The sequence below is a fragment of the Bubalus kerabau genome, chromosome 4 (genome assembly GCF_029407905.1).
Source record: "Bubalus kerabau isolate K-KA32 ecotype Philippines breed swamp buffalo chromosome 4, PCC_UOA_SB_1v2, whole genome shotgun sequence".
Classification (NCBI taxonomy): Eukaryota; Metazoa; Chordata; class Mammalia; order Artiodactyla; family Bovidae; genus Bubalus; species Bubalus kerabau.
This window is the reverse complement of record NC_073627.1, coordinates 14190853-14218560: the sequence shown is the minus strand read 5'-3', so window position 1 is coordinate 14218560 and position 27708 is coordinate 14190853. Positions and strand designations below refer to the sequence as shown.

The window sequence follows — 27708 nt, the reverse complement described above, 5'->3', positions numbered from 1 at the left end:
ACAGGGAGGAGCCCTGAAGGGCGGGAAGTGTTCTTGGAGGAATGGAGTTGGACGAGGGGAAAAATGTGGGATGCGGGCGGCTGGGCTGGGGACCGCAAGGGTTGTGGGGGCTGCTTTGGGGGCCAGAAGTTGGGCATCGGGCAGTGTGTGGCTGAACACTTTGGATTTTGATTTCCAGAGGAGGGCCAGTGGGTTTCTTAAAAGGTTCTGATAGCTGAAAACTCATTAAGGAGTTAACCGTGGTGTAGCAACTTCTTAAGAAATGTGCTTTCAATGGAAAGAAGTGACTGACTGATATTAAGGGCAAGGAGAGGCAGTCCTAAAAAACAAACACGGAAACACAAAGCTTACTGACTCTGTGGCCTTTAAATCCAAGATCTATACCGACACGACTGAGCGACTAAGCACACACACCTGTCTTAGGGCCAATGAGGAATCCTTGTAGTAGGCTTCGGTATAAAAATTGAGGCTCACAATAAAGCTAGTTATTTTAGAAACCATTGAAGTTTATAATTTTTTATAAAGGTTTCATCAAAGATTATTTAGAAAATACAGCTCTGGCTTTTAAATGGATATATTTCAGTTGTCTGAAAAATACACTCTCACTTTTGTAAAACCACCTCATTTGGTTGTAATAGTTAAAAGGAAAACTTACAGTGTTGCTGAAAAAAAAATGCATTTATACTTAACCTTCTGCTTACCCTTAGCTTAATTCCCTATAATTAAAATGTATGCCAGGTTATTGAGTTAGTTACATTTTGTTTTTATGTTGATTTTTAATTTTTACTCAGCATTTTTAGCACTCTGATTGAAACTTTAGCTTTAGAAACCTTTGCTCATAACTTTAAATTGTTCAAGCTTTTGACTTATCTTCTCCCAAAGATAAGTTGTATTACAGTTTTGAGATTCTGAAGTGTTGAGCTGTGTGCGTTTCTATAATCTGGCTGGTGTTTTTCTTTCTCTTCCCATGGGAAGGTTTGAGTGGACACACTTCTGTAGACTAGCTTTAAGATAGCAGGGACGGGAAGGTTCATGCCAACTGTTGTGTGATAACCAACTAAAATCAGTTAATTTACTTCTCCCACCCTGCAAAATAGCAAAGATAATGCCTAGCCTTCTTAGAGAGTGGTTTCCAGTCTTGTGTTTGTAGGACCTTTTTTCTAGCTTTTTACTGAAGTGCATTACTCTTACAGAAAAGTGCATGTATCCTAAATATTCAGCTTGGTGAATTTTCCAAACTGAACACACCTTCCGCAGCACCCAGGTTAAGAAACCAAATACCTTGGCACCCTGTGCTCCTTCAGGCCGCTCGCCCAGTCTAACTTGAGCGACATAGATTAGTTTTGCCTGTCTCTGTACTGTATTTTGTTTGTGGCTTTTTTATTCAGCATCGTGTTTGCAAGAGCTTTTTCCCCATGCTGTTGAGTGTAATTGTAGGTCGTTCTCATTGGTGCAGTATTTCTTCGTGTGACTACATCACAGTTGGTTGGTCCAGTCAACCTTTGGTAGGCCTTTGGGTAGGTTTCCCGGTTTGGGGCCATTTTGAGCATACGGGTGCTGCTGCGACCGTTCTGTTATCTGTCTTTTCGTGAATGCGTGTTGTCATTTTTACATGGCTTGTACACCTAGGAGCAGGATTGAGTGGCAGTCATGCAGACAGTTTTCTGCAGTGGTTGTCCTGGTTTGCCCTCCATTCCCACGCCTCGGCACACTCGTTTTGGCCATTTTGGTGGATGTTTAGTAGATCTCATTGTGAGGTATGTGTGAGATTGTATTTGCATTTCCCTGATTCTGTAGGTTTAGTAAGCATTTGGATATTCTCTTGTGAAATGTCCAAATCTTTTGCTAATATTTCTATTGGGTTGTCTGCCTTTTTCTTATGGATTTATAGGGATTGTTTGTGTATTTTATACAAGTCTTGTCAGAAATATGTGTGTTCTGGTGAAGACAAGTAAGATCAGTGCAGGCTTAAAACTTGTGGAAGGTGTAATAGTTGAGAAACAAAAGGAAAACTTTCGACTTTTGTATTTCCATATTTTCCGGAAAGCCAAGCTCTGATTCTTCTGTCCAGATTACATAATTCCAGTAACACAAAGAGGGAGTTACAACCCAGAATAAGAGATAATAAGTAACATTGCTCTTCCCAGTGAGTGTCAGACTCCAGGCCCAGATAAAGTTCATTTCAGAGCCTGAGAGTAAATTACAGAACAGATTCCAACTCCTGGGAAAGCTGTTACGGTCCTTGTAGTTTTATGCCTAACTTGGACAAAAAAAATAGAAGCGTGCTTTTCACATTGGGGGGATGGAGTGGTTGATAGAATAGAATAATGTCATCCCAATGCTGGAACAGGGATCAAAACCAGAAGAGACTCTGAGGGTGGCTTTGGCTTTCCGGTCAGTGATGTGTTGTGGTGAGGGTCCAGCCACTGCAGCTGGTCTTGGGGAAAGAAATGAAAGGTTTGGTGTTTCTCTTTCTGGTCACAAGCTTCATATGAGCCAGCAGTTGAACTTGGTGGTGTTGATGGAGATTAATGTGGTCTTGATCACACTTAGGCAGGTGAAGTCCAGATCACAGGGTCATCTTAAAACCTGAGTGCTTCCTTCACTTCCTCACAGCATCTTCAGTTGGACCATTAACAGTCTGGTGTGTGCCTTGGGGATGGTGACTGAGATGGGTTTAGGGAGTTAGGATTAGTTCCCGGTGTGAGTGAGGTCATGGAGACCTCAAGCTGCCTTCTAGAAGACACTCTGTACTAGCCCTTCCACCCCTTCTCCAACTGGATGTGTCCCTGCTTGCTGAGGTGGCCTGCTTTGTGGCTGTCCTTGCGGACTCTCTTGTTTGTCGTTGCCTCTCTAGGGCTTGGTGCCTGATACAGCCCTGGAGAGGTGTGTTGGGAACAGGGAGGCCAGTGGTGGGCATCAGAGGCTGGAGTTGAGGGACACATGGGGTGGCAGAGTGGCTGGTTCGGTAGCTGCTGAGCCCCTCTTGCGGGAGTTAAGTGTTGGAGCAGAGAGCCTGGTCCATGGGATGCCAGAAGGGCCCTGCGGGGGCAAGTGGAGTAATGTGCAAGCCCTTTGATAACAGTCCATGAGGAGAGTCATCATGACACATGCAGACCACGTCCGTGTGGCCTGAGCATCCACAAGAGTTCCTCAGAGAGGCCACTGTCTCTGGACCCCTTGCATGTGCTGCTCCAGGCCTGGGGTCTTCAGCTGAGACCCCAGTGAGGTGATTAATTTGTCTCTCTTACACTTTAGGATGCTTTGCGTGTGGGATGGAAAATGGATTCCGAGTCTATAACACCGATCCACTGAAGGAAAAAGAGAAACAAGGTAAGAGTAACACATTCTTGGTTTCTGCCTGTTCCCAGTCCTCAGAGTCTAGGTGCTGTCCTTCAGATTGGAGAGGAGTGGGTTGTGAGAAGTTGTTCATGGGCCTGTCAGCAGCTCTTCTCTTCCTTGTGTTGAGCTTCTACGAGCGCTGGGCTCTGCGGACTGGGTATAGTAATAATTCCGTGGGTCCTGGTGACCCTGGTGAATCCAGCACCTGCTGGCCCTGCTGAGAACCATGTGTGGCTGTGCCGGCCTCGCCATGCTTCGTGTCCAGCATGAAGTTGTGGGGAGCTGAAGTGAGAGGCTTGGATACGACAGGTAGGGCTGACTCTTAAAATAACTCTTTCTTCGAAAATACTATTGTGGCGATAAATTATAGTTGCTTTTGTTTTCTTATTTCAGTGTCTTTTTTTTTTTTAATTTCAGTGTCTTAAATTATGTTTTCATGGAATACAAGTTTTCACAAGCTGAAATCAGGAATTCTTTTCATAAAATAAAATAATGGTGGTCCTTTGCCCATTTGGCAGGAAAAATGAGTAATTTAACGGGTAGACTTTTCCCATTTGCTTCTTTCCTGTGTATTTTTCTTAAGCTTTTAGTGACTCCTAGTCCTTACCTGCCAACAGATGAACAAATCTCAGATAAATCATAAACAGTGAGAAACCTCCTTTTTCTTCCTCCAGTTGTGGTTTTGGTTTTTATTCAGTGTGCAAGTTCTATTTTCTGATGCAAGAACCATTTCTCATCTGTAAGAGGAAGTCCCTGCATTCTTATGCTCCCCTGTCAGCCCCCTTCCGTTTTGACAACTAACAGTCTACATCAGGGATTTTCAGATTTTTTTTTTCCAGCAGTGAAACCTCTTTGTCAAGTAAAATCTTCTGTAAAACAGCAAGTGATACTTTATTTCTAAATAAAGTAGTTTGTAAGCTGAAGTCTGTTCAGTTCAGTTGCTCAGTCCTGTCCGACTGCAGCACTCCAGGCTTCCGTGTCCATTACGGTTTCCGGAGCTTACTCAAACTCACGTCCATTGAGTTGGTGATGCTGAAGTCTGTAATTTCTATTTATTAGAGGAAGCCCAGGGCAACCAGGTGGTAACAGGCTCAGATCTGGGCCCACACTGTGTAGATTCGGTCCTGCCCTTCCCCGTATCAGGCTGCCGTGTGACCTGGGGCAAGAGAAACCTTGGGCAGGTTACTCACCTTCTCTTGGCCTCAGTTTCTTTTTGTGTAAAAATGAAAATGTTAACTGCCGACCTCCTAAGTTAATTGTGAAGATGGATGAATTAGGATGAGGGAGACACACGGGCTAGTGCAGCGCACACACCGCAAGTGCTTTGTAAGCTCATTCGCTCCTCATTGGTGGCAACAGTGTTACCTTTAAAAGAGTGAGTCTTTGGAATTAATGAGGGTTACCCATGGTAGTGGGAGTCTCCTCTCAGTCTTTTATGCTTCTGACTTCTATTTAATTTGTTTTGGTTGCATTGTAGATTAAGACAGTTCTGTTTTGTACAGAAAAATAGTTTTAAAGTATTTTGAAACTGCGTGCCTTGCAAATTTCCAGATGCCTTTTACCTAAATTGACCTAGAAACTTAGGAACTAGACTTCAGTGTCAAAGTTGAATCATTAGCGGCATATTAAAAGTTGCTTTCTAAGTAATGAAATGTTTACAGTGGATCTAGGATTTCTTATAACAGTAAGTGAAAACAAGAAGTATCTCAACCTCCAGGAAGGCTTGCTGTTGTCATGTTGCAGTGCTGTGTCTGATCCCCGTCCCTGCTCAGCTGCACTGTATCTGGCTCAGAATGTCACTGAGCTTCACTTGTGGTGAATTTTGCACTTGCCAGGGATCCAGCAGGGCTGTGTGGTGCTTATTGATGGCGTGTTTAAGGACTCCACCTACATGCGCTTGCAGGCTGGTCTGCTGCTTTATTTCTGGCAGCAAACTCAAAACAGGCAGACGACTTGACCTTGTTCCTATTTTATCGCCGAGATTTGCTTTCTGTGTGAGAAGGGAAGTGTGCCTGCATTGGAGGGTCATTCCCAGATCTGGGCTTTCAGCCTTGTCTCCGCTGTGACCATGGCTGTACGTAGGGGGACTGCACGACAGGCTGTGATCCGCGGGCATCTTGCAGTCACACCCACTGCTGGATGGAGCTGGCAGTGCCAGGAAGCCATCTTGGGCATCCTGGGCCCCCAGTGGAGGCAGCGTTCTCCTCCAAGGTGTTGGAGGTCCTGTGTCCCATGCACAGAGCCGAGTGGCTCGCTCAAGGGAGGAGTGGGAGCCCTGGGAGCACAGCCTGTGTGGCGTTCTCACTAGGGTGCTGCAGGGCCAGAGTGTAGGACTCTGATTCACACTCTGTATATCACACACACATCCAAGCATATCCTGGCAAGAAGGTTCAAGTCATAATTTGAACAAAGATGTGTCAGGAGTAATACAGTTGGATAAAATTATGTCTAAGTGGTTATAAAAATAAAAGGAGCACTAAAAGGTTAACTCCAGTCTTCATTTAGAAACACAGCCCTCCCACATTCCAAAGGTGCCTAGAACTTCTGTAGCCCACGCTTGATGAACTTGCAAGGTGCACAAGCCCCTCGTTTTCGGTGCTGCCTGACTCTTCTTCCACACCGCCAGTGCTCACACGTGTAACGTGGGCAGCCGTGTGTGGGGAGCAGAGGGCACACGGAGGCCTAGACGGGATGACTCGTGACAGATGGGACAGCAGGTGAGGCCACTTGTTTCTGAGCCCACTAAGCGCTGCAGTGGGGGTGGAGGATGCAGCGATGAATAGTGTGGGCAAGGTCCTTGGCGAGACCACTCAGTGACTGGAAATAACAGGTGGCCTGTCTGCATAGGGTCCATGATGCCGCCCAGTTCAGCACCTGCCTGACCTGACAGTCTCTCAGGGTCTTACCCAGGGCCCGTCATCCTCCAGTTTGAGAGCAGGTCGTGTGGGCTCCATGCCCTGTGTAGTCAGTCAGTCCAGCGCGTGGTGGGTAAGGGAACGAGAAAGAAGTGGGAAGCGTGTGAGAGGGAGGGGCTGAGCTGATGTGGGTGTAGGGGAATGGGGTTGTGTCCAAGCTAGCGATGGCTCTGGGGAGGGTGTGGAAAGGCACATTCCTAGCCTTGATGGTACAAGTTTAAATTGGTAGAGCCTTTTTTGTAGAATTTTGACAAACAGTTCATCTTCTATATTTGCGCACACACACACGCTCTGATCCAACAGTCACACTTAAAAGATTTTATCTGAAGGAAAAAACGGAAAAAGAGTAGACGGTCCATGCTGTGGTCCATGCTGACGTGAAGGCACAGCTGTGACGCGCCGTAAGAGCAAACAAGTTGGAAACTAGTGATGGTGCCGTTGGTTTGAGTTCAGAAGTACACACGTGATCGCGTTTACAGCTGTTCCTACTTTATGCTTTTCTGTGTTGTTTCATTTTTATAGTGATAATATGTGATTTGTAGAATGAGAAATAATTAAGCTATTTCTATTAAAACGCCTGGGAAATAGGAAAGAAGAAGCTGAGGGTTGCGGGGCAGATGCCGTGGGAAGAGGCTGGGGGGCTAATGTCATGCTGGAGGGCTGACTTCTGCCCCTTCAAACAAGAGCCTCTCAGTGGAGGGGAGGTTAAGCCGACACTCAGGACGTCCCTCTCCCCCATTTTCTTTCAGTTTCTGTATGTGTGTGTTTATTTTGGCCAAGCTGCTTGTGGGATCTTAGTTCCCAGCCAGGGCTTGAACCCAAGCCCTTGGCAGTTGAGAGCTCAGAGTCCTAACCACTGGACCACCAGGGAATCCCTCCAGTTTATCACTGTGAGGCAGATTCTATTGGAAGAGTGGGACATGTCAGCTATTGATTTGTGCCTGAAGCTTTCATCGGTCAAAGTTTCCTGGGAGCCTGTCTTGTGTTCTCTGCCTCTCCGTAGTTTTAGTCTGCTATATAGCTGGCCACTGGGCCTGGCCGCTTTAGAGACATGGGCGCGTCTCTCTGCTTTTTCCACCAATTGGCGACTCCTGTGGATCTTTCAGGACTAGCTCTTGGGGTCTGGGGTTCGGGGGCTCTAGTGGCAACCTTGGGCTTCCTTTCAGGAGACCCCCTCCTCTCCAACTACTTGGGGGCTGTGGCCCTTGGTTTGGGGGAGCTAAAATCCTCTGATTCTCCTGGAGTTTGGAGTCTCGCTTTTGATTGCTTCTGCTCTTCCCAGGAAAGCTTCTTGTTTTTCTTTCCTTGCCTCATTGGTTGATGCTGAAAAATCTGCCCTTCTCTCTTTCCAAAGTTAAATCCCAGAGGCCACGACTGTTTCCAGTGGTTAAAACTGCTTCTCTGTCTTAATTCTTAACCCTTAACATCTTTGTAATCTTGACATTGATTAAAAAAAAAAGGCATCAAAATGTTAGCCATAAATTAGGCATCCAGGTAATACAAAGTAATTCTGATTTCATGTAACACTGTTTCTTTTGTTGTTGTTGTTAGAAAGAGGCTTAGAGAAAAATCACAACCTATATCATTTAAATTAAAAATTAAAAAAAAAAACCCTTTGAAACAGAATGTAATTTCCTTTTAACAGAAATTTTGGTGTGATTTCTTTGTGTGAAGTACTTCAGTTTTTGTTTTTTTCCCTGATTGGTTCACTGTGCCCAGGTCACATTTCCGAGGCTGTTGTGCCTCCTGGCATTTCTTTATTCTCCCGTTAGCTTGGTCACATCTGCTAGTGACTCACTGCTTTTGGAACTTGAGAAGACTTGCAACTGACAAATCCAGCAGTAATGAGTTCGAAGTCTCAGTGCTCACGTAGTGTTGTTGATATTAGTCTGAAACATTCTCCCTTGGTTGGATAGCATTTTAAAAATGTATTAGTTACTTCTTGGCATAATTTACAGGTTTCTCCTGATATATTTGATTCTAGAACTTGCGCTGAGGAAATAGTTGCACTCCTAACAAACCCCCAGAACTCTTCATCTTGCAAAACTCTGTCCCCATTAGATACTGACTCCCCCACCCCCCACCCCCAGCCACCACCATCCCAGTTCCTATCTTTATGAATTTGTCTACTCTAGGGACCTCATATAAGTAGACTCATGCAGTATTTGTCCTTTTGTGACTGGCTTATTTCATTTAACATAATATTATGTAAACATAGAGGCCGCTTCTCCCTCTTGGCTATTGTGAATAATGCTTCTGTAAACAGGCATGTAAAAATATTTCTTTGCACCCTCGATTTCAGTTCTTTTGAATATACGCCACCAAGGGGGGCTGCTGGAGCATGCAGTGGTCTGGGGGACCACCATACAGTCTCCTGGAGCACCTGCACCATCCTTGCCAACACTTGTTATTTTCTGTTTTGTTTTGATGGTGGCCTAATTAGTGATTGATATCACACGAGTGATATCATATGATATGTGTCTTTGTCTTTGACTGACTTCCCTTGGTATGATAATCTTTGGGTTCATCCATGTTGCTGCAAAGGGCATGGTTTGTTCTTTTTTGTGGCTGAGTGATATTCCATTGTGTGTATCTGTCCTATCTTCTTTATCCATTTGTGTGTTGGTGAACAGTCAGGTTGCTTCCGTGTCTTGGCTGTTGTAAATAGTGCTGCTGTGAACATTGGGGTGCATGTATCTTTTCAGATTAGAATTGTCTCTGGTTATATGCCCAGGAGTGGGACCGCAGGTTAGTATGGTAACTCCGTTTTTAGTTTTTAAAGGAACCTTCATACTGTTCTCCATAGTGGCTATACCAGTTGGCATTCCCACTCACAGTGTAGGAGAGTTCCCTTTTCTCCACACCCTCTCTGGCATTTAAACAAATAACCCTTATTTGGTCTTAGTTGCGGCACCCAGGGTCTTGCATATTGGCCCAGGCTTCTGAAGTTGCAGGGCTTACTTGCTCCACAGCATATGGGATTTTAGTTCCCCATCAGGGCTCAAACCCACGTCCTCTGCATTGGGAGGTGGGTTCTTAACCACTGGACCACCAGGGAAGTCCCTCCAGCATTTAATATTTGTGGACTCTCTGATGATGGCCATTCTGACTGGTGTGAGGTGGTGCCTCAGTGTAGTTACTGCTTTGCATTTCTCTAATAACTAGCGATATCTTGTTGGCCGTTAGTATGTCTTCTTTGGAGAAATATCTCTTTAGGTCTTCTGCTCATCTTTTGTTTTGGTCGTTCGTTTTTGTTATTATTGAGTTTTATGAGTTGTTTGTATGTTTTGGAAATTAATCCCGTCTTGGTAGCATTGTTTGCAAATGTTTTCTTCCAGAATGTAAGTTGTCTTTTTGTTTTGTTTATGGTTTCCTTTGCTGTACAAGAGCTTTTAAATTTAATTAGATCCCCTTTGTTTAGTTTTGTTTGTATTTCCATTACTTCAGGCTGCTAAGTCACTTCAGTCGTGTCTGACTCTGCGCGACCCCATAGACGGCAGCCCACCAGGCTCCCCTGTCCCTGGGATTCTCCAGGCAAGAGTACTGGAGTGGGGTGCCATTGCCTTCTCTGATTACTTCAGGAGATGGATCCAAAAAAGTATGGTTGTGATTTGCATCAGAAAGTGTTCTGCCTGTGTTTTCCTCTAGGAGTTTTATAGTATCTGGTCTTGCATTTAGGTGTTTGTTTTTTCTTTTGGTTTGGTTTTTTGCTATACAGCAAGTGGGGTCTTAGTTCCCCAACAAAGGACTGAGCCCACACCCCCTGCAATGGAAGTGTAGAGTCTTAACCACTGGACCACCAGGGAAGGCCTACATTTAAATTTTTAATCCATTTTGAGTTTATTTTTATATATGGTTTTAGAGAGTGTTCTGATTTCCTCCTTTTACTTGTTGTTGTTCAGTCATTTAGTTGTATGCAACTCTTTGTAACCCTGTGGACTGTAGCCCACCAGGCTCCTCTGTCCATGTGATTTTCCATGCAGAAATACTGGAGTGAGTTGCCAATTCCTTTTTCAGGAGATCTTCCTGATCCAGGGATTGAACCCAAGTCCCCTGCATTGGCAGGTGGCTTCTTCACTGCTGAGCCATCAGGGAAGCCCCTCTTCTATGTAGTGGTCCAGTTTTCCCAGCACTGTTTATTGAAGAGACTGTCTTTTCTCCATTGTATTTTCTTCCCCCTTTGTCATCTGCCTGCCAGTGCAGGAGATGTAGGAGACCTGGGTTCGATCGGTGGGTCAGGAAGATACCCTGGAGTAGGAAATGGCAACCCACTCCAGTATTCTTGCCTAGAAAATTCCATGAGGTTGCAAAGAGTCGAACACAACTGAGCAGCTGAGCACACTGCACAGTCTCCCCAAACCTGGTGAGTGCCAGGGAACCAGGTGATGCCCCTGGTGGCGGAGGCATGTCCTGGCCTGTGGGGTGGAGGATTCCTGGGCTGTCATGGGTCTGAGGCCACACACCAGCAGGGAGCTAAGGACTGAAGCGCTGTAGTCCTTTGAGTTTGGGCTGTGGCCACATCCTGTTACAGCCAGAGTTACTTGAGGTGGCTTGTGTGTCACAGGACAGTAAATTGTTTATAAGGAGAGCTGTGTTCCTTGTGGATAGTATTAAATACAGAGTCCTTTCTAGGGTTTCTACTAGGCCTTGAATTTGAAACTTCTCAAGTGAGCTGATGGACTTTGGGTCCATCTTGTGTGGCTCTGACTAGACAGGTAGGAGTCAATTCTTAGTTTAACTTCTGATTTTCAAAGGTTTGGGTTCCTTGCTTGCCCTCTGCTGTACCCTCACTGTGCCAGGAGCCTGTGGTCAGGACAGACCAGAGTAGGGGCTGAGGGGCCAGAGTTGGGGCGCCCAGTTGTGGCGTGAACTGCTCGGAGAGCAGTGTGTTCCTCTGACTCCCCACACTCCTCGTGGGGGTTCTGTCACTCCCCTGAGTATCGGGCTTCTTTCTGTCATGGAGCACAGCTGAAAATCTGCTGACACACTCCCCTTCACATAATTTGTGAACATTTGTGAACATTTTGGACTTCTAGGGGAAGAAGTATTTAAAAGTGGTGAAAAGGAATTCCAGCTTTTGCATCAGACCATTTGAAAATGATGCTTTCTCAGATCTTACATACTTTGCTGCACTTTAAATTATGAATTCAGATATTTCATACATTTTGCTATATTGGCTTCTTAGGTGCTCAGTGTTTATACATGAAAATACAGTTCTTGATGCTGAGAGGTTTGAAGCTAATTATTTTCCTAGCTGGTCACCATTTTCATTTCTGATCGTAGATACAGATTGCTGATTAAAAATCAAATGCTGACTGTTTTTACCTTTTTTTTTAACCGTAAAATATACATACTGACTTCTTTTTATCATTTCAGAATTTCTAGAAGGAGGAGTTGGCCATATTGAAATGTTGTTTCGCTGCAACTATTTAGCTTTAGTTGGTGGTGGGAAAAAGCCAAAATACCCTCCGAACAAAGGTAGGTAAAATAATCCTGCATTTAATAATGCGTCTCACATGTAGTCCTATCTTGAACTTTTTAGAGTATCTTTGTGTCTGGCCACACTAGATCTTCCCTGGTGGCCCTGTGACTCCTCAAGGGACAGAAGCATCCAGAAAGAGAGTGCTCTCTGCTGTTCCCAGGAGAAGAAACATGTGACCAGAGTCACTCTTCCCCGTGGACAGAGAGCACATGCTTTTCATTCGGGTTGACTGGATGAGGGCCTTCACCCCCATTTTGTCCTGGGTGTTCTTCTGCGGTGGGTGTTCTGTGCTGTGAATTCCGTTGAAAGCCAGGTGTGGGGAAGCGACTTCTGCAGAGAGCCATGGACTCATGGAAACGCGTAGAACAGAGAACAGCTGGGCTCTGGGTTGAAGAATGTTTTTCCTGGTGTGCATGTGTGAGCCTTTGTTCAAAGAGACGGCAGTGTAAAGGGCGTGGCTCTTTGAAAGTAAGGGAGAAACAGGAACTTTACAAGTTCAGCTGAATATCATGTGTCTGTAAATGTAGGTATCATTTGGGGCACAAGGAAGAAACCCAGTGAAGGAGAGTAGAGCAGGGGAAGAAGGTGGGGACAGACCCTGGGGCTTTGGGTGCCAGGTGAGGGTGTGGTTGGGAAAGCAACGCCAGCAGTTCTCAGGAACAGTCTCAGGAAGCAGTTAAGTATAAGGCTCAGCAGACGCGGCGGTTGGAAGAGAAGAAAGGGGAGCCGTGTTCACAGAAGAGGCAAGAGAGGGAAGTGAGTGCGGGCATCAGGCAGACGCGAGAGACGGGAGGAGGCCTGGGTGGCCACTGCAGCCCTAGAGGGCTGTTGAGTTGGAGCCCACTGGTGACAGGCTCCACCATGTCAGGGGCCATGGAGACCAGTCTCTTTTAAGGAGGCAGAGGAAAGGAGTATAGCAAGGGAGGTCTCCCTATAGAGAATAAAGATGGGGGTGAGCTGGAGATCTGCCTGAGACCATGAAGTAAAGAAAGAGGGCGGGCACGGAAATGCACAGAGTTCTTTGTGGCCCGGGGCAGGGTTGGGCCTGACTGGCAGTTTCTCAGTAGAGCCTGGCGGGTTGTACGGATGTGATGTGGGGAATGGAACCCACTCTCAGGTTGAGGGTTTCCCTGATAACACGGGCCGAAGGGCAGGAAGCCTGCCTGCTGTCCAGGTCATTGCCAGCATGGCATGGATGGGCAGGACTGTGGCTGTGAGTCCTGGAAGAGGCCCCCCAGAAGTGACAGTCCTGCAGCCGTGCTGGGGCCAAGGGTAGGTCTCTCAGTGGAACAGGAATTACCTGACCTGGGCTCCGTGGGAATAGGCACAGATCCTGCTGTTGGATCAGCCTTTGTCATATGAAGAATTTCATCCATCACTGGTGTGGAGTCAGGAGCCTGGCCCCACCTGTGGCACTGTTAGGGGAGGAGGGGGTCACTGCTCCCCACTCCCAAGGAAGCAGTGGATTGGATAATCTGAGGTCTCTCACCTGTAGCATCTTATTGTCAGTAAAAAAAAATTCTGAAGTAAGAGAGCCTCAGGAATCTTACAGACTTAGAAGAAAGCAATTTCTAACTGCACATTTTTAGTAAAATGTAAGCTTTTTGTAGTGTGCTAAAGGTGATTTTTAAGGAAAGAGCTTGGTCTTTATTAAACTTTTTTTTGGTAATGTCAAAATTACTTCTAAATATTTTCTTAATTGCCAGTTAAGATACACAGTGTTACAGTGTAAAGAATCTAGCTTCTTTGGTTTGTGAGAACAGAATAAAACAGGACTGGAGGAGACTGGTTGTCACGGTGACTAACAGGGTCCAGACAGGGTGCTGTTCAGGTAGCAGAGAGGCCCTTTCCTTTTTAGAAGGGAGTCCAGAATTTTGAAATACTGTTTTTGCTATTAACAACTATATTATTAAAAGACAGAATCCCACCCAGTACATTTTAAATTTCCAGTTCCCTGCAGCAAAGCAGCTCGCAGCCTTCAGAGGCCACAGGGAGTTGGCATTAACTGGTGTCCTTGGATTTTTCTCACTACCCAGGTCTCTCTTGTGAGTGAAAATTCATGCTGCTGCCTCTGGGGCTTCATCACGCTGTTTCCAAACATTTCTGAAAATGGGGTTCACCTGTTTTTGTGACACCCTTGACATCCTTCTGTCTGGACTTGTGTCTAGTTTGAGCCAGTTCATGTTGAGTTACAGACTTTCTGGTGTTAGGCTGCAGGGCCAGAGGAAGTTCATTGAATCACCTTTTGTGTTCAAGAGTAGAGTGTCCTTTGCCCAGAAAAGTTGTGAGCATTTGGTTTTGGAAAGATGTTATTTTCAATAAGGAGCCGTCTACTCACATGTTGGTGCACTTTGAGGAGGAGCTGACAGGAGAAGTTTATCACAGATGGTGTTTCAAGGAGCAAGAAACACTGCTTCATTTTTTAGTGGTTATGAATTATAACTAACCTCTTCAATAGTAAATACGTTCTATGTTAATAATTTTGGCAGTTCTGGTAGGCTGGTATTCAGTTCTTTCTTGATTTGAAACTTAGATGACACTTACCCACTCTTAACAAAACTGACCCCTGAATCCCACGGCCTGGACTGTTGTTGGTCACGTGTTGAGACCTTGAGGGGAACATTCTTTTCCTTCCATCCTCAGTCAGCTGTGACCTGACTGTGGAGGGAGCTTATTTCCCTCACCCCACTTGCCTCATACCCAGCTTTTCAAGTGGAGGGGAGGAGAGAAGAGGTCTGGACACACACTCCAGGGTTGTCTGTAGGTTGTCTCAGCCCTTCGGACGTAAACTGCTGATCCATCCTGATGGAAGCTTGTGGTGTGAGCAGAAGGCATTCTCCAGCTTGAAGCAGAGCGAGAACTCGGGGCCGAAGAACCCTGGCCCGGGTTTTTATGTGTCTGATTGCCTTTCTTTTCTTGATCCAGGCTTATCTCCAGCACTTGGTACCTGTGGTAGGGCTTGCTTTTCGGCTCAGTCTAATGGGACCCAGGAGAGAGAGGTGGAGAGAAGTTCGCCTGGAAGCTGGGCGAGGGTTGTTAGGGAAGAGGTTCGCGTGAGTATGTGCAGAGAGGCAGAGGCTGGGCACCTGCGTGAGCAGGCGTGCAGGAGAGTAAGGTGGGGGGCGGGAGCAAGTGGGTGAGCAGGAGGCGTGGCTTGAGGCCTGGGGGCGGGGCCTGGGAGAGCTTTCTATCTAGGAGCCTATTTTTGTAAGCTGGTTTGTAATTTTTATTTATTAGTGAAAGACCCTGTGGCCGGTGGTGGAAGACTCTGGGCCCACACTGTTTAGATCCCAGCCCTCCTCTGCCCTTTGCCAGGTTGCTCTGTGACCTTGGGCAGGTTGCCTTCTCTTGGCCTCAGTTTCTTCATGTGTACAGATGCGGAGGGTAACTGCCCCCACCCCCACAGGTGTTCCTGATGCGGAGACTCCCTCAGGAGGGCCTCTAGCAAGCCAACCCCTGGCCTGTTCGTTGTCGTGTTCATAAATTCTTTCTTGTTTCAGTGATGATCTGGGATGACCTGAAGAAGAAAACTGTGATTGAAATAGAATTTTCTACCGAAGTCAAGGCTGCCAAATTACGGCGAGATAGGTAGGTTTGGTGTCTCATTTTTCAAGGTAGAATAGTCACCTTCTCTGAAGATGGCTGAAATCATTTTATATTGAAGGAAGAGATGTGTTCGGGAAAACAATGTATAAAAAATAAGGCTGTAGTTTTTGACTCAAGAACATAGGACAGTGAGTTTCATTTGCCTCCTGGGATCATTTAGAGGTGAGCAGTCAGTGGGTGCACCTCCTTGGACCCAGCCCCGGGCTGGCCCTGCCCTCCAGCTCTCAGGCCTTCAGGGGAACCGTCCTCCCCGTTAGGTGCAGACTGAGGACGCAAGTTTTGACCCCTGAATTGCCTCCCTCTTAGCCCACGCTTGTCCACATCATGCCTCATAAATGTTTCAGTTTGAAGGTAAAGGAAAACTCAGGAACTGCTCACAGAGAGTGTCATTGAATCTCACCTGTTGAAAGTAGCCAGTCTCTCCCAGACATTGCCACCTGTGTTTAGTAGAGCACAGGAGTTTTTCCTAGTATATTGATCACAGTGGAGCAAAGCTTCAATTTGTATTGTGGCGTGGGGTGTGAATGGAGTCTGTCATCCTGCACTTGTAGGTAGACTTGATTCTTCCAGCAATGTCAACATTTAGGGCTTGTAATAATGCAAATCCTGGAGCCAAATCAAGGATCTGCTTTCTCACGTTTCTGAATTGTCAAGACATGTCTAAAAGTGTGTTAAGATAGAATTTCTGGCTTTGTGTCCTACTTGGTTCTTGCTCTATAGATAGAATTCCCCACACCAGCACCCTACTTTGGGCTGTACCTGCCTCTTCCTGGGTGGGAGCCTCCTTGCCCTTGGGTTCCCTGCCAACCTGCTCCGCACACCTCGCTACCCTGCTCCCGGGGTCAGGAATGGGAATGATCTTCTTGTATGTGGTTGTTGGAGGGTTTCTGTTTCCAAATAATAAGAACAAAAGCCACAAAATGTTTGAGTTTCACTTTGGGGGAGAGAACATTCTGATGGTGTTTTCTTCTTTCCAGAATTGTGGTTGTTTTGGACTCTATGATCAAAGTGTTTACATTCACACATAATCCCCATCAGTTGCACGTCTTTGAAACCTGCTATAACCCTAAAGGTAAGAATCCAGAGGAGGACCGATGGTGGAAATGGGCTTCTTGAGTCCAGACCAGGTGGGACGCAGACCCGTGCTGGGCGCCTCTCCTCCAGGTGGTCTTGGAGTGACGTCACCCTCGTGGTGGGTCCTGGAGCATGTGGGGTGCTGGGGAAAGGTCTGAGAGGTGCAAGCTCCCCCCACCCCGCTGTGAACTTGCCCTGGGTCACAGCCCAGCCTCCTTACTGTGGAACTGAGACTGCACCTCTTACCAGAATCTTCTGGGTCTCTCTTGGGACTTTTCACAGTGACTGTCAGCCATTCAGGAGCTCAGTGGTGAGCCTGGAATCCATGGTTTCATTAAGTTCTGAGGCCTTTCCTTCTTGTTTTCTTCTTTGCATGTGGCTTTGTTACTTATTGTATCATCTTTACTTTGCTTTGAAACTTTTTGGATTTTTCTTCTAGCTTTATTGAGATATACTTTACATAAAACTCACTCATTTTAAGTGCATCGTGTGATAAACTTCAGTCACTATAAACAGTCATGCAGCTGCCACCGCAGCAAGAGTGGAACAGCCCCATCACCCTGAGGCTTCCCAGGCGCATGCTTCCCCACCTGACCTTCAGGTTTTGCCTTTTCAGATGTCTCTGCTATCTTTCTCTTAGCTTACTATGTTTTAGATTCCTTCATTTGTGTGTGTGTGTGTTATTTTCATTTTTATTGCTGAGTAACATACTATCATATGGGTATACCACAGCTGTTGATCCACACCAGATTTTTTGGCTGTTAGGAACAGAAGCTGCTATGTATGTTTACATGCAGGTCTTTGTGTGGATATATTTTTTTTTTCATTTCTCTTGCATATATACTGAGGAGTACAATTGCTGGGTCATACTGTAATTATTCTTTAGATTCCACATTGTGTTAACGTACAGTATCTGTCTTTCTCTGACTTAGCAAAACAGCCTCCATGTCATCCATGCTGTTGCAGATGGCAGGATTTTATTCTTTTTTTTTTTTTTATGGCTGCATTGTATTCCATCAGGTATATATCCACTCTCTGTGTTTGATTGGAGCATCTAGTCCATGTTGGAGAAGGAAATGGCACCCCACTCCAGTACTCGTGCCTGGAAAATCCCATGGGAGGAGGAGCCTGGTAGGCTACAGTCCATGGGGTCACAAAGAGTTGGACACGACTGAGCGACTTCACTTTCAGTCCATGTACATTTAAAGTAATTATTGATAGGTGTGTACTTATTGCCACAAATTGTTTTAGGTTGTTTGGGTAGGTCTTTTTATTCCTTTCTTCTTTTGTTTTCTTCTTTAGTGTTCCGTTTGGATTCCTTTCTCTTCTTTGTGTGTGTATCTATTATAGATTATTGGTTTGTAGTTACTATGAGGTTTATATATAGCAATCAGTATGTATGTGTGTGATTATTTTAAATAGCTGACCTCTTAATTTCAAATGCATTTTAACGGCCCTACATTTTACTTCCCTCTCCCCACGATTTCTGGTTTTGGCATTGTGTTTTACATCTTTGTGTGTGTCCTTCGCTCCTTGCAGATGGAGATGATTTCACTGCTTTTGTCTTTTGGCCTTCCCGCTGGCTTTGTGTGTGGCTGATTTCACTGCTGCTCTATATTTGCCTTAGCCAGCGAGCTTTCCCTGTAACAGCTTTCATGTTTCTACTTGTGACCTTTGCTTTTTAGCTTAGAGAAGTGCCTTTACCATTTGTTTAAAACTATTTTTTCTGCATTGGATTACTTTGATACCTTTTTTTTTTTTTTTTTTTTTAAGTAAGTGTAAGATTTTTCTGGACTCTATTCTGCTCCAGTGGTCTGTGTTTCTGTCCTTATGCCAATATCAGGCCACCTTGATTTCTGGAACTTGAAGATAATTCTTGAAATTAGGTAGAATAAGTCCTCTGATCTTGTTCCTGTTGTGTAAGAATTGAAGGAGCTGTTCTAAGGCCGTTCACTTTCCTTGTAACTTGGGGACAGCTTGCCTGTTTCTTCAGAAAAGCCTGCAGAGCACTGTGATTACAGGTACTCTGTGATGGAGGGAGGCAGGCTCCAGCCTGAGGTCATAGGGCAGCTCTCCCGCTGCCAGGCCTTTGGGTGTGTTACAGTGTTTTCCATCTATCGTTAAATTTATTGTCGAGTTTTGGGATTTTTTTATGTATTTGTTAACAGATTCATTTCTAGATTTTACAATTTTGCATTCTCCCAAAAGACAGACATTTGATAAAGTTTATTTAATAATAAGTTCAGCAAATGTTTCCAATTATGAAGGCATCTCGAGGGAGCGAACTCTGCTTGGCTCCCTGCTGCCCTTAACTGGGAGAGGATTTTGTGACTAAATCTTATTTTTTGGTGAGACCTGGAAGGCAGAGAGTAGGTGTGGTTGTTTAAAAGCAGAAACATTGGGACAGTCCTGAGTCCTTGACAAGTTTCTTGTCTCCCTCTAGGCCTCTGTGTCCTGTGCCCCAACAGTAACAACTCGCTCCTGGCCTTCCCGGGCACGCACACAGGCCATGTGCAGCTTGTGGACCTGGCCAGCACCGAGAAACCGCCAGTGGACATTCCCGCCCATGAGGGCGTCCTGAGCTGCATTGCTCTCAACCTGCAGGGAACAAGAATTGCGACCGCATCTGAGAAAGTAAGTGGGTGTCCCTGTCCCACCGGAGATCATGCCTCTAGAGTGACCTCGCCTGCTATAGGGTGCGGGCTCCTGGCAAACTGGCCCTTCCCTGAAGATCTCAACTCCCTGAGGTTCTTTGCTCAGAAAGCAAGTCATAGCTGACACAGAGGGTCCAAAAGTCATTGTGTTCAGTTGTGCTCCGTCTGTTTGGCAGCGGAATTAGTGTTTCTCTTTCTGACTGGCTGTGGGAGCTAGAATTAAGATGCCGTTTCCTGGGCGGTGAGTGAACTGACGGCTCTCGGGGCCTCAGACAGCCTAGGGCATCTGCCAGGGGAGCACGTGCACGGGACTCCGAGAGGGCCACATGTGGGCTTGGGCTCTGGGCTCCCTGACCCTCTCTCAGCCCCTGCCGGCTGCTGTCAGACTAAAGAGACTTCGGTTCGTTCTCAGTGACAACGGGGAAAGTTGAGTTTTAGGTTATGTGGGCGAGTTTGGGAAAGACTCTGATGGGCTAATGGGTTTGTGAATAAAAATCATTTCAAAAAAAACTAAAAAGTTGTGAATCTTTGATAATGAAACACTTCACTGTTTTTCAAAGGGGACCCTTATACGAATATTTGATACTTCATCAGGGCATTTAATCCAGGAACTACGAAGAGGATCTCAAGCAGCTAATATTTATTGGTAAGAAAGCACGTTGTTTCACCCTAGAGAAGGGGCCCTGTGTGATCTGGCGGGAGAGGCAGGACCACCCACATGAGGCGGGCGGGCTGCTGTACTGGAAGGGGCTGGGTTTTTAGTGCACTTTATTATTACTGATTTAACTCTTTATCATGGGAATACACACAGAAGTAGAATATTACAGTTACCATGGACCTGTCATCCTGCATTTGTCAGAATTTGCCTGTTTGATTTCATCTCTCCACTGTCCCTCCAGTTTATTTTTTTGGTAGCGTCTTCAGGCAGACACTGGAGGCTTTGTTAGCCCATCCCTAGTCACTTCACCTCCAGTGAGGCTGACCTGGTCTCTCTGTGGTGGTTGTTACCACGTCTCACGGTGTCTGTAGCTCTGAGGGGGCTGCACCCCTGCTTGGGCAGGACCTCAGTCCTTGTGTCTGTGGCTTTTGCAAGTGTGGAGCTGCACTTGGGCTTAAGTGATACAAATGTAGCCAGTATCTGCATGTCACGTCTGTGGGGCCGTCATGCAACCCACTCTCCCATCTGTCTGCTCTGGGGCCCATCCAGCCAGTCCGAGTGACGCCCCCCACCTCGGGGGCCAGATCATTGGAGGGGAGTTTTTCTCTCCCGGGCAGCTTGTTGCGGTGGCCTCAGGGCCCCTGGGGTGGCAAGGTGGTCTGCTATTGGCACCTGAGGAGGGGCTCTGCCCTGGTTTTGACTCTGGTAAAATGACTGTCTGTCCTGACCACGGGGGTGTTGGAGCGGGGGAGCCGAGGTCAGGACTCGCTCCTGTGTCCACACAAGACCGAGACCCAAGCCTCATCTGCTTCCTCTGCAGCATTAACTTCAATCAGGATGCTTCCCTCATCTGTGTGTCCAGTGACCACGGCACGGTGCACATTTTTGCAGCTGAAGATCCAAAAAGGAATAAACAATCAAGGTAGGTTTCCCAGTTAGAAGGATGAAGCGTTGGCTGAGTGCTCGCCCACTGGGTCTGAGTCACAGGCAGGATGCTTCTCATTGGTCATTCATTTGATTTTCTAAAAACCAGTGCAGATTACGTGATGCTAAGACTGGCATCACAACTCACCCTGCCATTAGCTCCTTAGGAAATCTGATGAGGTTCCAGGCACCTTCTAGGGAGGTAGAGCTTGGTCCTGGACTCCAACAGTCCTCCTCGTGTTTGCTGTTCAGTCGATTTGGTGGCGGCAGCACCCTGTGCCCCTTCTGGTGGTGAGGGTTTCTGGGTTTCCAATAGAGCCATTTGTAACAGCTTAGTTATTTTGTGTGAAAGATAAAAATTAAAAGCAAAAATAGAATTTAAACCATTAAGGCTAAGCCGACAGTAAGGACAGCTGTGTCTCTAACTTTGTCATGTGACCACCACTTCCTTTCTTTGCTTCCTTGTCCTCACAGTTTGGCATCAGCCAGTTTCCTTCCAAAATACTTCAGTTCCAAGTGGAGTTTCTCCAAGTTTCAGGTCCCCTCAGGCTCTCCATGCATTTGTGCCTTTGGAACAGAGCCAAATGCTGTCATTGGTAAGTGGTCCTTCCAGGGGAGAGTGGCCCGGGTGTGATCAGCGCCATACCGGCCTCACTGGTGTTCCTTCTTCTCTTCTGGGGGTCCTGTGCGTCCCTCTCGGGGCTCACGCAGCTGCCTGCCTTCTGGGGGTTCCTGGGAAGTTGATAGGGCAGATCATTTGGTCTTGGAACCAATGACCTAAGAGGGTTCTCCCGTTGCTGCACTAGCTGAGTAGGTGCAGGTCAACACCCCAGAACAGGGAGCTCGCGGTCGAGTGTGCCCCTACCACGCGCAGATCCCTGAGGGCGGCTCAGCCTCCACTCAGGCTGCGCGGCGAGCTCAGTGCAGGCTGCTTGCTTTTCACCCTGAGTGACGCGGTCTCCTCTGCCCAGCGATCTGTGCGGACGGCAGCTACTACAAGTTCCTGTTCAACCCCAAGGGAGAGTGTGTCCGGGACGTGTATGCGCAGTTCCTGGAGATGACCGATGACAAGCTTTGACCCTTCACCGGGAGCACCGCGGCCCCTGGGTGCCCAGCGGCCCCTCGAGCTGGGCCTGGTGACGATGGGCTGGAGGGACGGCCCGGGACCTTGCGCGAAGCCACTTGTGGCTGTTTTCCGAAGCCAGGCCTCCTGAGTCCAGTGTTAAAGGAAGAATCAGCAGGGCACGGGGACACTCCTGCCGGACCGCCGGCTTCACCTTTCGCTTCAGTGGTTCTGCCGCATCCGCCACCTGCAGCCAGGGCTCCAGACAAACTGGGGGCACGTTGAGAAAAGGAGGGACAACGTGAAATCGTTTGTGACGCCAGATTCCATCCTTTTTGCTGAGTCTGTGATGGAGAGGTGAACACACGTGCAATCTTGGTTCTTTCTCACCAGATATAAGTGGGATTATCACACCGGCAGCCTTAGGAGGAGGAGGGAGGAAGCAGTTCTCCCGTCTAAACTGAAGAAAGTTTAGAGTTCACAGGCTTGGCGTCTCCCTCAAGAGTCACATATCACATGTCCCCCTCTTATTGGAGCCATTGGAATTGAGGCAGCGCCAGGCACACCCCGTGAGCCGCACCTGTGGCCTTCTGGCGACGCTCTGGGTCAAAGGGAGTTCCCCTTTACTTGTAGGGAACAGAGTAATGCGTAGACTTTAAAACTGAGTCATAGAAGAACGCATCGCTTAATTCGGAGGATACGAAGGGAAACCGGCGTCTCAACAAAGCAGTGCCCGGTCCTGTGGGCCTCGGCCGGCCGCTTCCACTTCCCTCTCACCGTCTTCTCTCCCCGTTTTTAAGAATAGCTGCACACTAACATTCTGGGAATGAGAGGCACATACTTTTTTTAACATTTGGTAACTAAAATAGGTTATGGGCTCTATATTGTTAGTACTACTTGAGGTATATATTTAATTTTCTTAAATTCCCTTTAAACTTAATTTTATGTTAATTTCAGGTTGCAAACATTAAAATCTGCAGCTGCAAGTTCTCAGTTCTGCCGGTTCTTTTACTGTCGTGTAATCAACTAACTTTGTCTGTGGATTTCAGTGTAAAGTATGCATGTTACTTTTATGTGTATTTAATCATGAAATTTAATTTTGCACACTTATTTGTAACATTTCTTTTAAATAAACATGGCTAATTTTGTTGTATTCTGTACCCAGCAAGGGAAGAGAATCGTATGTTTTAAAACCACAGCCCCAGTTTTGTTGGACTGCAGGCTGCAGGAACGGCCCAGTGTGCTTCGTGGCCTGACCTGTCCACGGCTGAGGGGGGCCGGGGCCCGGTGGCAGCGCAGCTTCGGGAGCAGAGAGGAAGAGAGTGGTGTTGCCTAGCAGTGTCCATCGTCTCTGGTCAGGAGGCTCTGTCTGAGGTCTCCTTGGGGGAAAGCCTGGTGTTGGGCCACCCGTCAGTGTCTCAGCCTTAACTCTGGGCCCAGGAGTAAGAGGGGGTATTTCACATCTGTATGATCACTAGTTTATATTTTCCACAGCACAATGCCTTTAGTGTATCTAAATATACATCAAAGTAGGAAAAGAATTTTGCAAAGGTTGGTGTCACGGTGTGTGGAGATGCTGCAAGCTGGTGAGGAAAGCTGGGCTGAGTGAGGAGCCAGCCCACTGGCCCTGGGAGAGGCCATACCTGGGAACACTCCATATCCAGAATGTTCTGGCACGCCCATTAAGAGCCCACAGTGTGGGAGCAGGTGCAGGCCCGCCACCCCGGGCACAGCCTTGCATGCTTTGTAAGGTGACGGCACAGGGGCGCCCTGGGTGGTGTGTGAGTGACCCCCACCAAGAGGTTCTGGTTTGTCTTCTCGGGTTTCCCCTTGGGATGGTGGCAGTACCAGTCTTGCCTGGGAAATGCCCTGGTAAGGCTCCTGGAGGGCAGGCTGAGGTCTGGAAGGCCGAGGGAGCGTGGCCTGTCCACCCTCCTCAGGCCTGGGCGCGTGGCCTCACTTCACCCTCTCAGGGAGGTGGCGGGAAGCTGTCCCTGGCCAGTGGGCTGTTGGGTGAACCTTCCTCGGTTCATTTAGGGACAGTAGCAGACTTGGTTTCTCAAACTGATAACCACTGATTTGTTGCCTAATGTAGGGAAAGCATGTTCTAAGCCAGGGCCACCTCTAATACCCCCCCTGGCTGAATCCTGCCGGCCCCTGAACATGGGTACAGAGGGGCAGACATGAAATTCTCATGTCCAGGGCTTCCCCAAGCCCCACTTGGTGGCTAGGCTGGACCAGCCTGATGCGTTTGTCCCCCACATGTCTGTGTGAACATTCAGGAACCACCTCTTGGGGCCCCGTGCACTGGACTCTCCTGCCTGCTCTCCAGGCTGTGAACGGGGGGTGGAGGGAGGGCTCCAGTGTGTCAGGTGGGGACAGAGCCCTCCGTGCCCTGCAGCCTCGCCCCTGCCCGTGCCCCCGGCTGTCCCGTCCGTCTTCAGTGCTCACCACTCTGCTCACCATGGCCTGGTAGGTGCGGCCCACTCCCCTCCTTACTTTGCAGCTTGTGAGACCAAAGCTTCTCATGTTTGCATTTCCTTTCTGCAACCAAACCAAACTTGTAGGTGATTTCACACAACTTAGTCCCTGGCCTCTTTTCTTTGTGTAAAAAGTATTTCATCAATTTTAGTACTTTTGGAACTTGTGCTGAAATTTTGGTCTTCATAGTGGATCAAAAAACACTAATCACAATGCAAAACGTTCATTGTAAGGTGAACACATACAAGAACATGACATGGGAATCAACATCACCCTGAGCTGCCGTCTCCAGAGACGACCTTTGGAACCCCCATGCCTTCGGGGTGAAGTCTGTGATTCTCAGTCGCATTATGGGGACCATTCTTTTAACAGTTCACAATTCAAGAACGTGTCAGGACGTACTATAATTGCCCAAAGATGCCTACTTGTATTTTTTGCTTTTATAAACATTTTGGAAATGGAAATCCTTGTGCATACATGTTTACACACTTGTCCACCTATTTCTTTGGATAATAGAACTGGAATTGCCAGGCCAGAGGATCTATATGTGTAAGATTTATCATGCCCGCCATGATTGTGTCAACTTCAATAACCAACACCTCATCCTCACCAGAAGGCTCTGAGCACAAGCTTTTTAATCTTTGATAGAGAAAAAAGAGCTCTGATTTTTAACCAGGTTGAGCGTTTTGGAATACATTTGCTGGCCATGTGAAATTATTTTGTATATTGCTTACTCATGCCTTTACTTATTTTTCTGTTGGTGTATTTTGTTTATAAGGACTTTAAAAATAATCACCCCATGTCATTTTTTTCACTTTGTGTTTGTTTCAGTTTGAGGGGTTTTACTTTGCTGTGTATCTTGAATCTTTACATAGTCTGATTGATCAGCCTATTTCCTTTATGGTTTCTAGTATTGGCTCGTGATTAAAACAGAACGCTTTTCACTGGCGTCAATGTACGGGTCTTATTTTCATTATTCAGTCTGGGCCTGATTTCCCAGCGTGTAATGAGGAAAGGGCCTCATCTTTCTGCACCAGATGGTCAGGCACTGCTCAAGCCAAGGGTGACTCAACCCCAGCTCCTCTTCCTGCCCCAGGTAATGGTGTCTCATCCACCTTAACCTTCTTTTCTACTTTGGGTGAAAATTACATAGTTGCCCTACTACACGGAGAAGGCAATGGCACCCCACTCCAGTACTCTTGCCTGGAAAATCCCATGGAAGGAGGAGCCTGGAAGGCTGCAGGCCATGGGGTCGCTAAGAGTCGGATACGACTGAGCGACTTCACTTTGACTTGCCACTTTCATGCATTGGAGAAGGCAATGGCAACCCACTTCCAGTGTTCTTGCCTGGAGAATCCCAGGGACGGGACAGCCTGCTGGGCTGCCATCTCTGGGGTCGCACAGAGTCGGACACGACTGAAGTGACTTAGCAGCAGCAGCCCTACTACAGTTCCATCTTTCAACTGATTCATTTATTACCCAGGGACTTATACTGCTTCATGAAGAACTATGTTGTGATTACATGGCTCTGCTGATCTTAAGCATTTTTTTTTCCCAGATGAACTTGAAAGCAAATGGAATAATAGCTAAAAATAAAATTTTAGTGGAATTCCAAAAACTCAAAAATGATTGTTTCTGTTTCTGAAGAGCTGAGGGACAGAGTGTATCAGGACGTGATAAGGACTCTCTCCCCATCAGTAACGCATATCACAGAGGGCCCCAGAAGTGCACTGCTAATCATGTTTGCTTGTTTTAATGGCAAAGCTATTCAACTTGTGTGGGAAAAAGCTGTGAGTCTTCCTTTTGTCCTTCCCATGTCCTCTGTTTCAAGAGGATAAGAATTATTTTATGGAATTACAGCTTGGAAACTATGATGTGTTTACATTTGGTTTTCTTTGTGTTTATCACGCACGGGGCTTGCTAAGCTTCTTGAATCTAGATTTATGTCTTTCATCAAATTTGTGGGATTTCCCAGCTGTTCCCTCAAATAATTCTTCTATTGTTGTCTCTTTCTTGTTGGGATTCAAGTACACATGTATGACACCTTGTATTACCTCACTCAGTGATTATTAAGGCTGTTCATACAGTTTTTAAAGTATTTTTTCCTGTTTAAAAAAATAGGACCATGTCATTGAATACCACTGAATGACCTGTTACTGCCCACTCTTCTTTAAAGACTTCACAGTATACTTTAAACTTGAGATGAATCTAAAACTAGTTTCTAATTCTTAACTAAGCTTTTTCATTCGCTCATGCACGTGAACGATTTTTACATCCTGTGCATACGTATAGTGCAGGAGTTAAAATCTTTGGTCATTCTCACATTTGGATCTTCTCAGAGCAAGTCTTCATTGATTTTCTTTCATTCTGTGTACTAGTCGTATGAACCTGCATGTCCTAGTACTGTGGGGTTGTATCTTGGATGTTGGAAATGGTATGTGTGTTGTGGATTCTGTTTCGTTTCTCTGCGGAATGCAGGGTTTTTTCACTTTAAGCATGTAAGGGCTCTGGACCCACCTGAACAGTGCCCCGTGATGCAGTTGGGTGGGGTCAAGACGAGAGGGGGCAGAGGAGCTGCTGAGAGCGCCAAGTTGAAGGAGGTGTGACCACTCAGCTTCGTGCTGCTGCAGATGGGTACGTGGTTTTGTAAGATGGTTACGTACTCTGTTCCCGTGATGAATCACACTGATTTCTGAGTGTTCAACCAACTCTGGCATCCTGAGATAAAACCCCAGTGGGTCGCGGTGCGTTGTCCTTGTTCAGTTACTGTTAGTTACTGCCAGTCGGACTTGCTGTATATTTAAGGATCCGTGTGTGTATGTGTGTATAAGAAATATTCGTCTGTAATTTTCTCATAAAGTCCTTGCCACATTTTGGCATCATGGATTTCGGGTTAGTAATTTTATAGTTTTGGCATCCATTTATAAAGTATTTATACCACAGCCACCAAAATAGAAACATACAGTGGATTTTTACAAAAAGGATCTGCGGCAACACCTAGTGAAATTTATATATATTTTATCTGTGAGAAATGTCACCATGAATAAAGGCTGTTTTCACCTGGGCATCTGTTCTGACGGTGCTGCGCACAGATGCTGGAGAAATATCAGACTCTCGAGAGTCCTCATCCTGGCTGCCAGTCAGAGCTCGGTCGTCGAGCACGGTCTGCGTGACGGTGAGTTTGTCTTCTGGGGGGTGTGAACTGATGAGGGCTAGTTACCTCAAAGGGCCAGTTACTTTCTTGGGCAGGTGCTACGGAAGAAGGTGTCTTGATCTCCAGAGCAGACGTGTGACTCCAGAAAATCAGTGATTGCGCTGTTCTGACACACACAGGAGGGCTGGACTTGGGTCCACCACGTCCAGGGGCCAGCGCCTGTGCCCACAGCACCTGTCCTCCCCGTGCCTGCTGGGCGTGGCCTTAAGATTGCAGATTGACACCCGCTACCAGTCCAGCCCAGAACAGTCAGACCATCTGAACACTGAGCAAGAATAAGAGCCACCAATCAAAC

General features: G+C 46.7%; 1 protein-coding gene across 5 annotated transcripts in view; it reads left to right on the top strand.

Moving 5' to 3' along the window:
* WDR45B (WD repeat domain 45B) overlaps nt 1-27708 on the top strand; it is a 62620-nt gene that overhangs the window by 983 nt on the left and 33929 nt on the right. The window contains exons 2-10 of one of the 5 annotated variants that reach the window (XM_055575463.1): nt 3259-3333; nt 11634-11735; nt 15240-15327; nt 16323-16417; nt 18863-19053; nt 19634-19719; nt 20552-20653; nt 21130-21251; nt 24433-25147. In XM_055575463.1, the coding sequence (XP_055431438.1) occupies nt 3259-3333; nt 11634-11735; nt 15240-15327; nt 16323-16417; nt 18863-19053; nt 19634-19719; nt 20552-20653; nt 21130-21251; nt 24433-24752 (1181 nt within the window). In that variant the 3' untranslated portion in view covers nt 24753-25147. Of the gene's footprint in view, nt 1-3258; nt 3334-11633; nt 11736-15239; nt 15328-16322; nt 16418-18862; nt 19054-19633; nt 19720-20551; nt 20654-21129; nt 21252-21626; nt 22879-24432; nt 25148-27708 lie in introns of those variants that run through there. The other 4 variants (XM_055575467.1, XM_055575466.1, XM_055575465.1 and 1 more) reach the window with 4 other exon arrangements.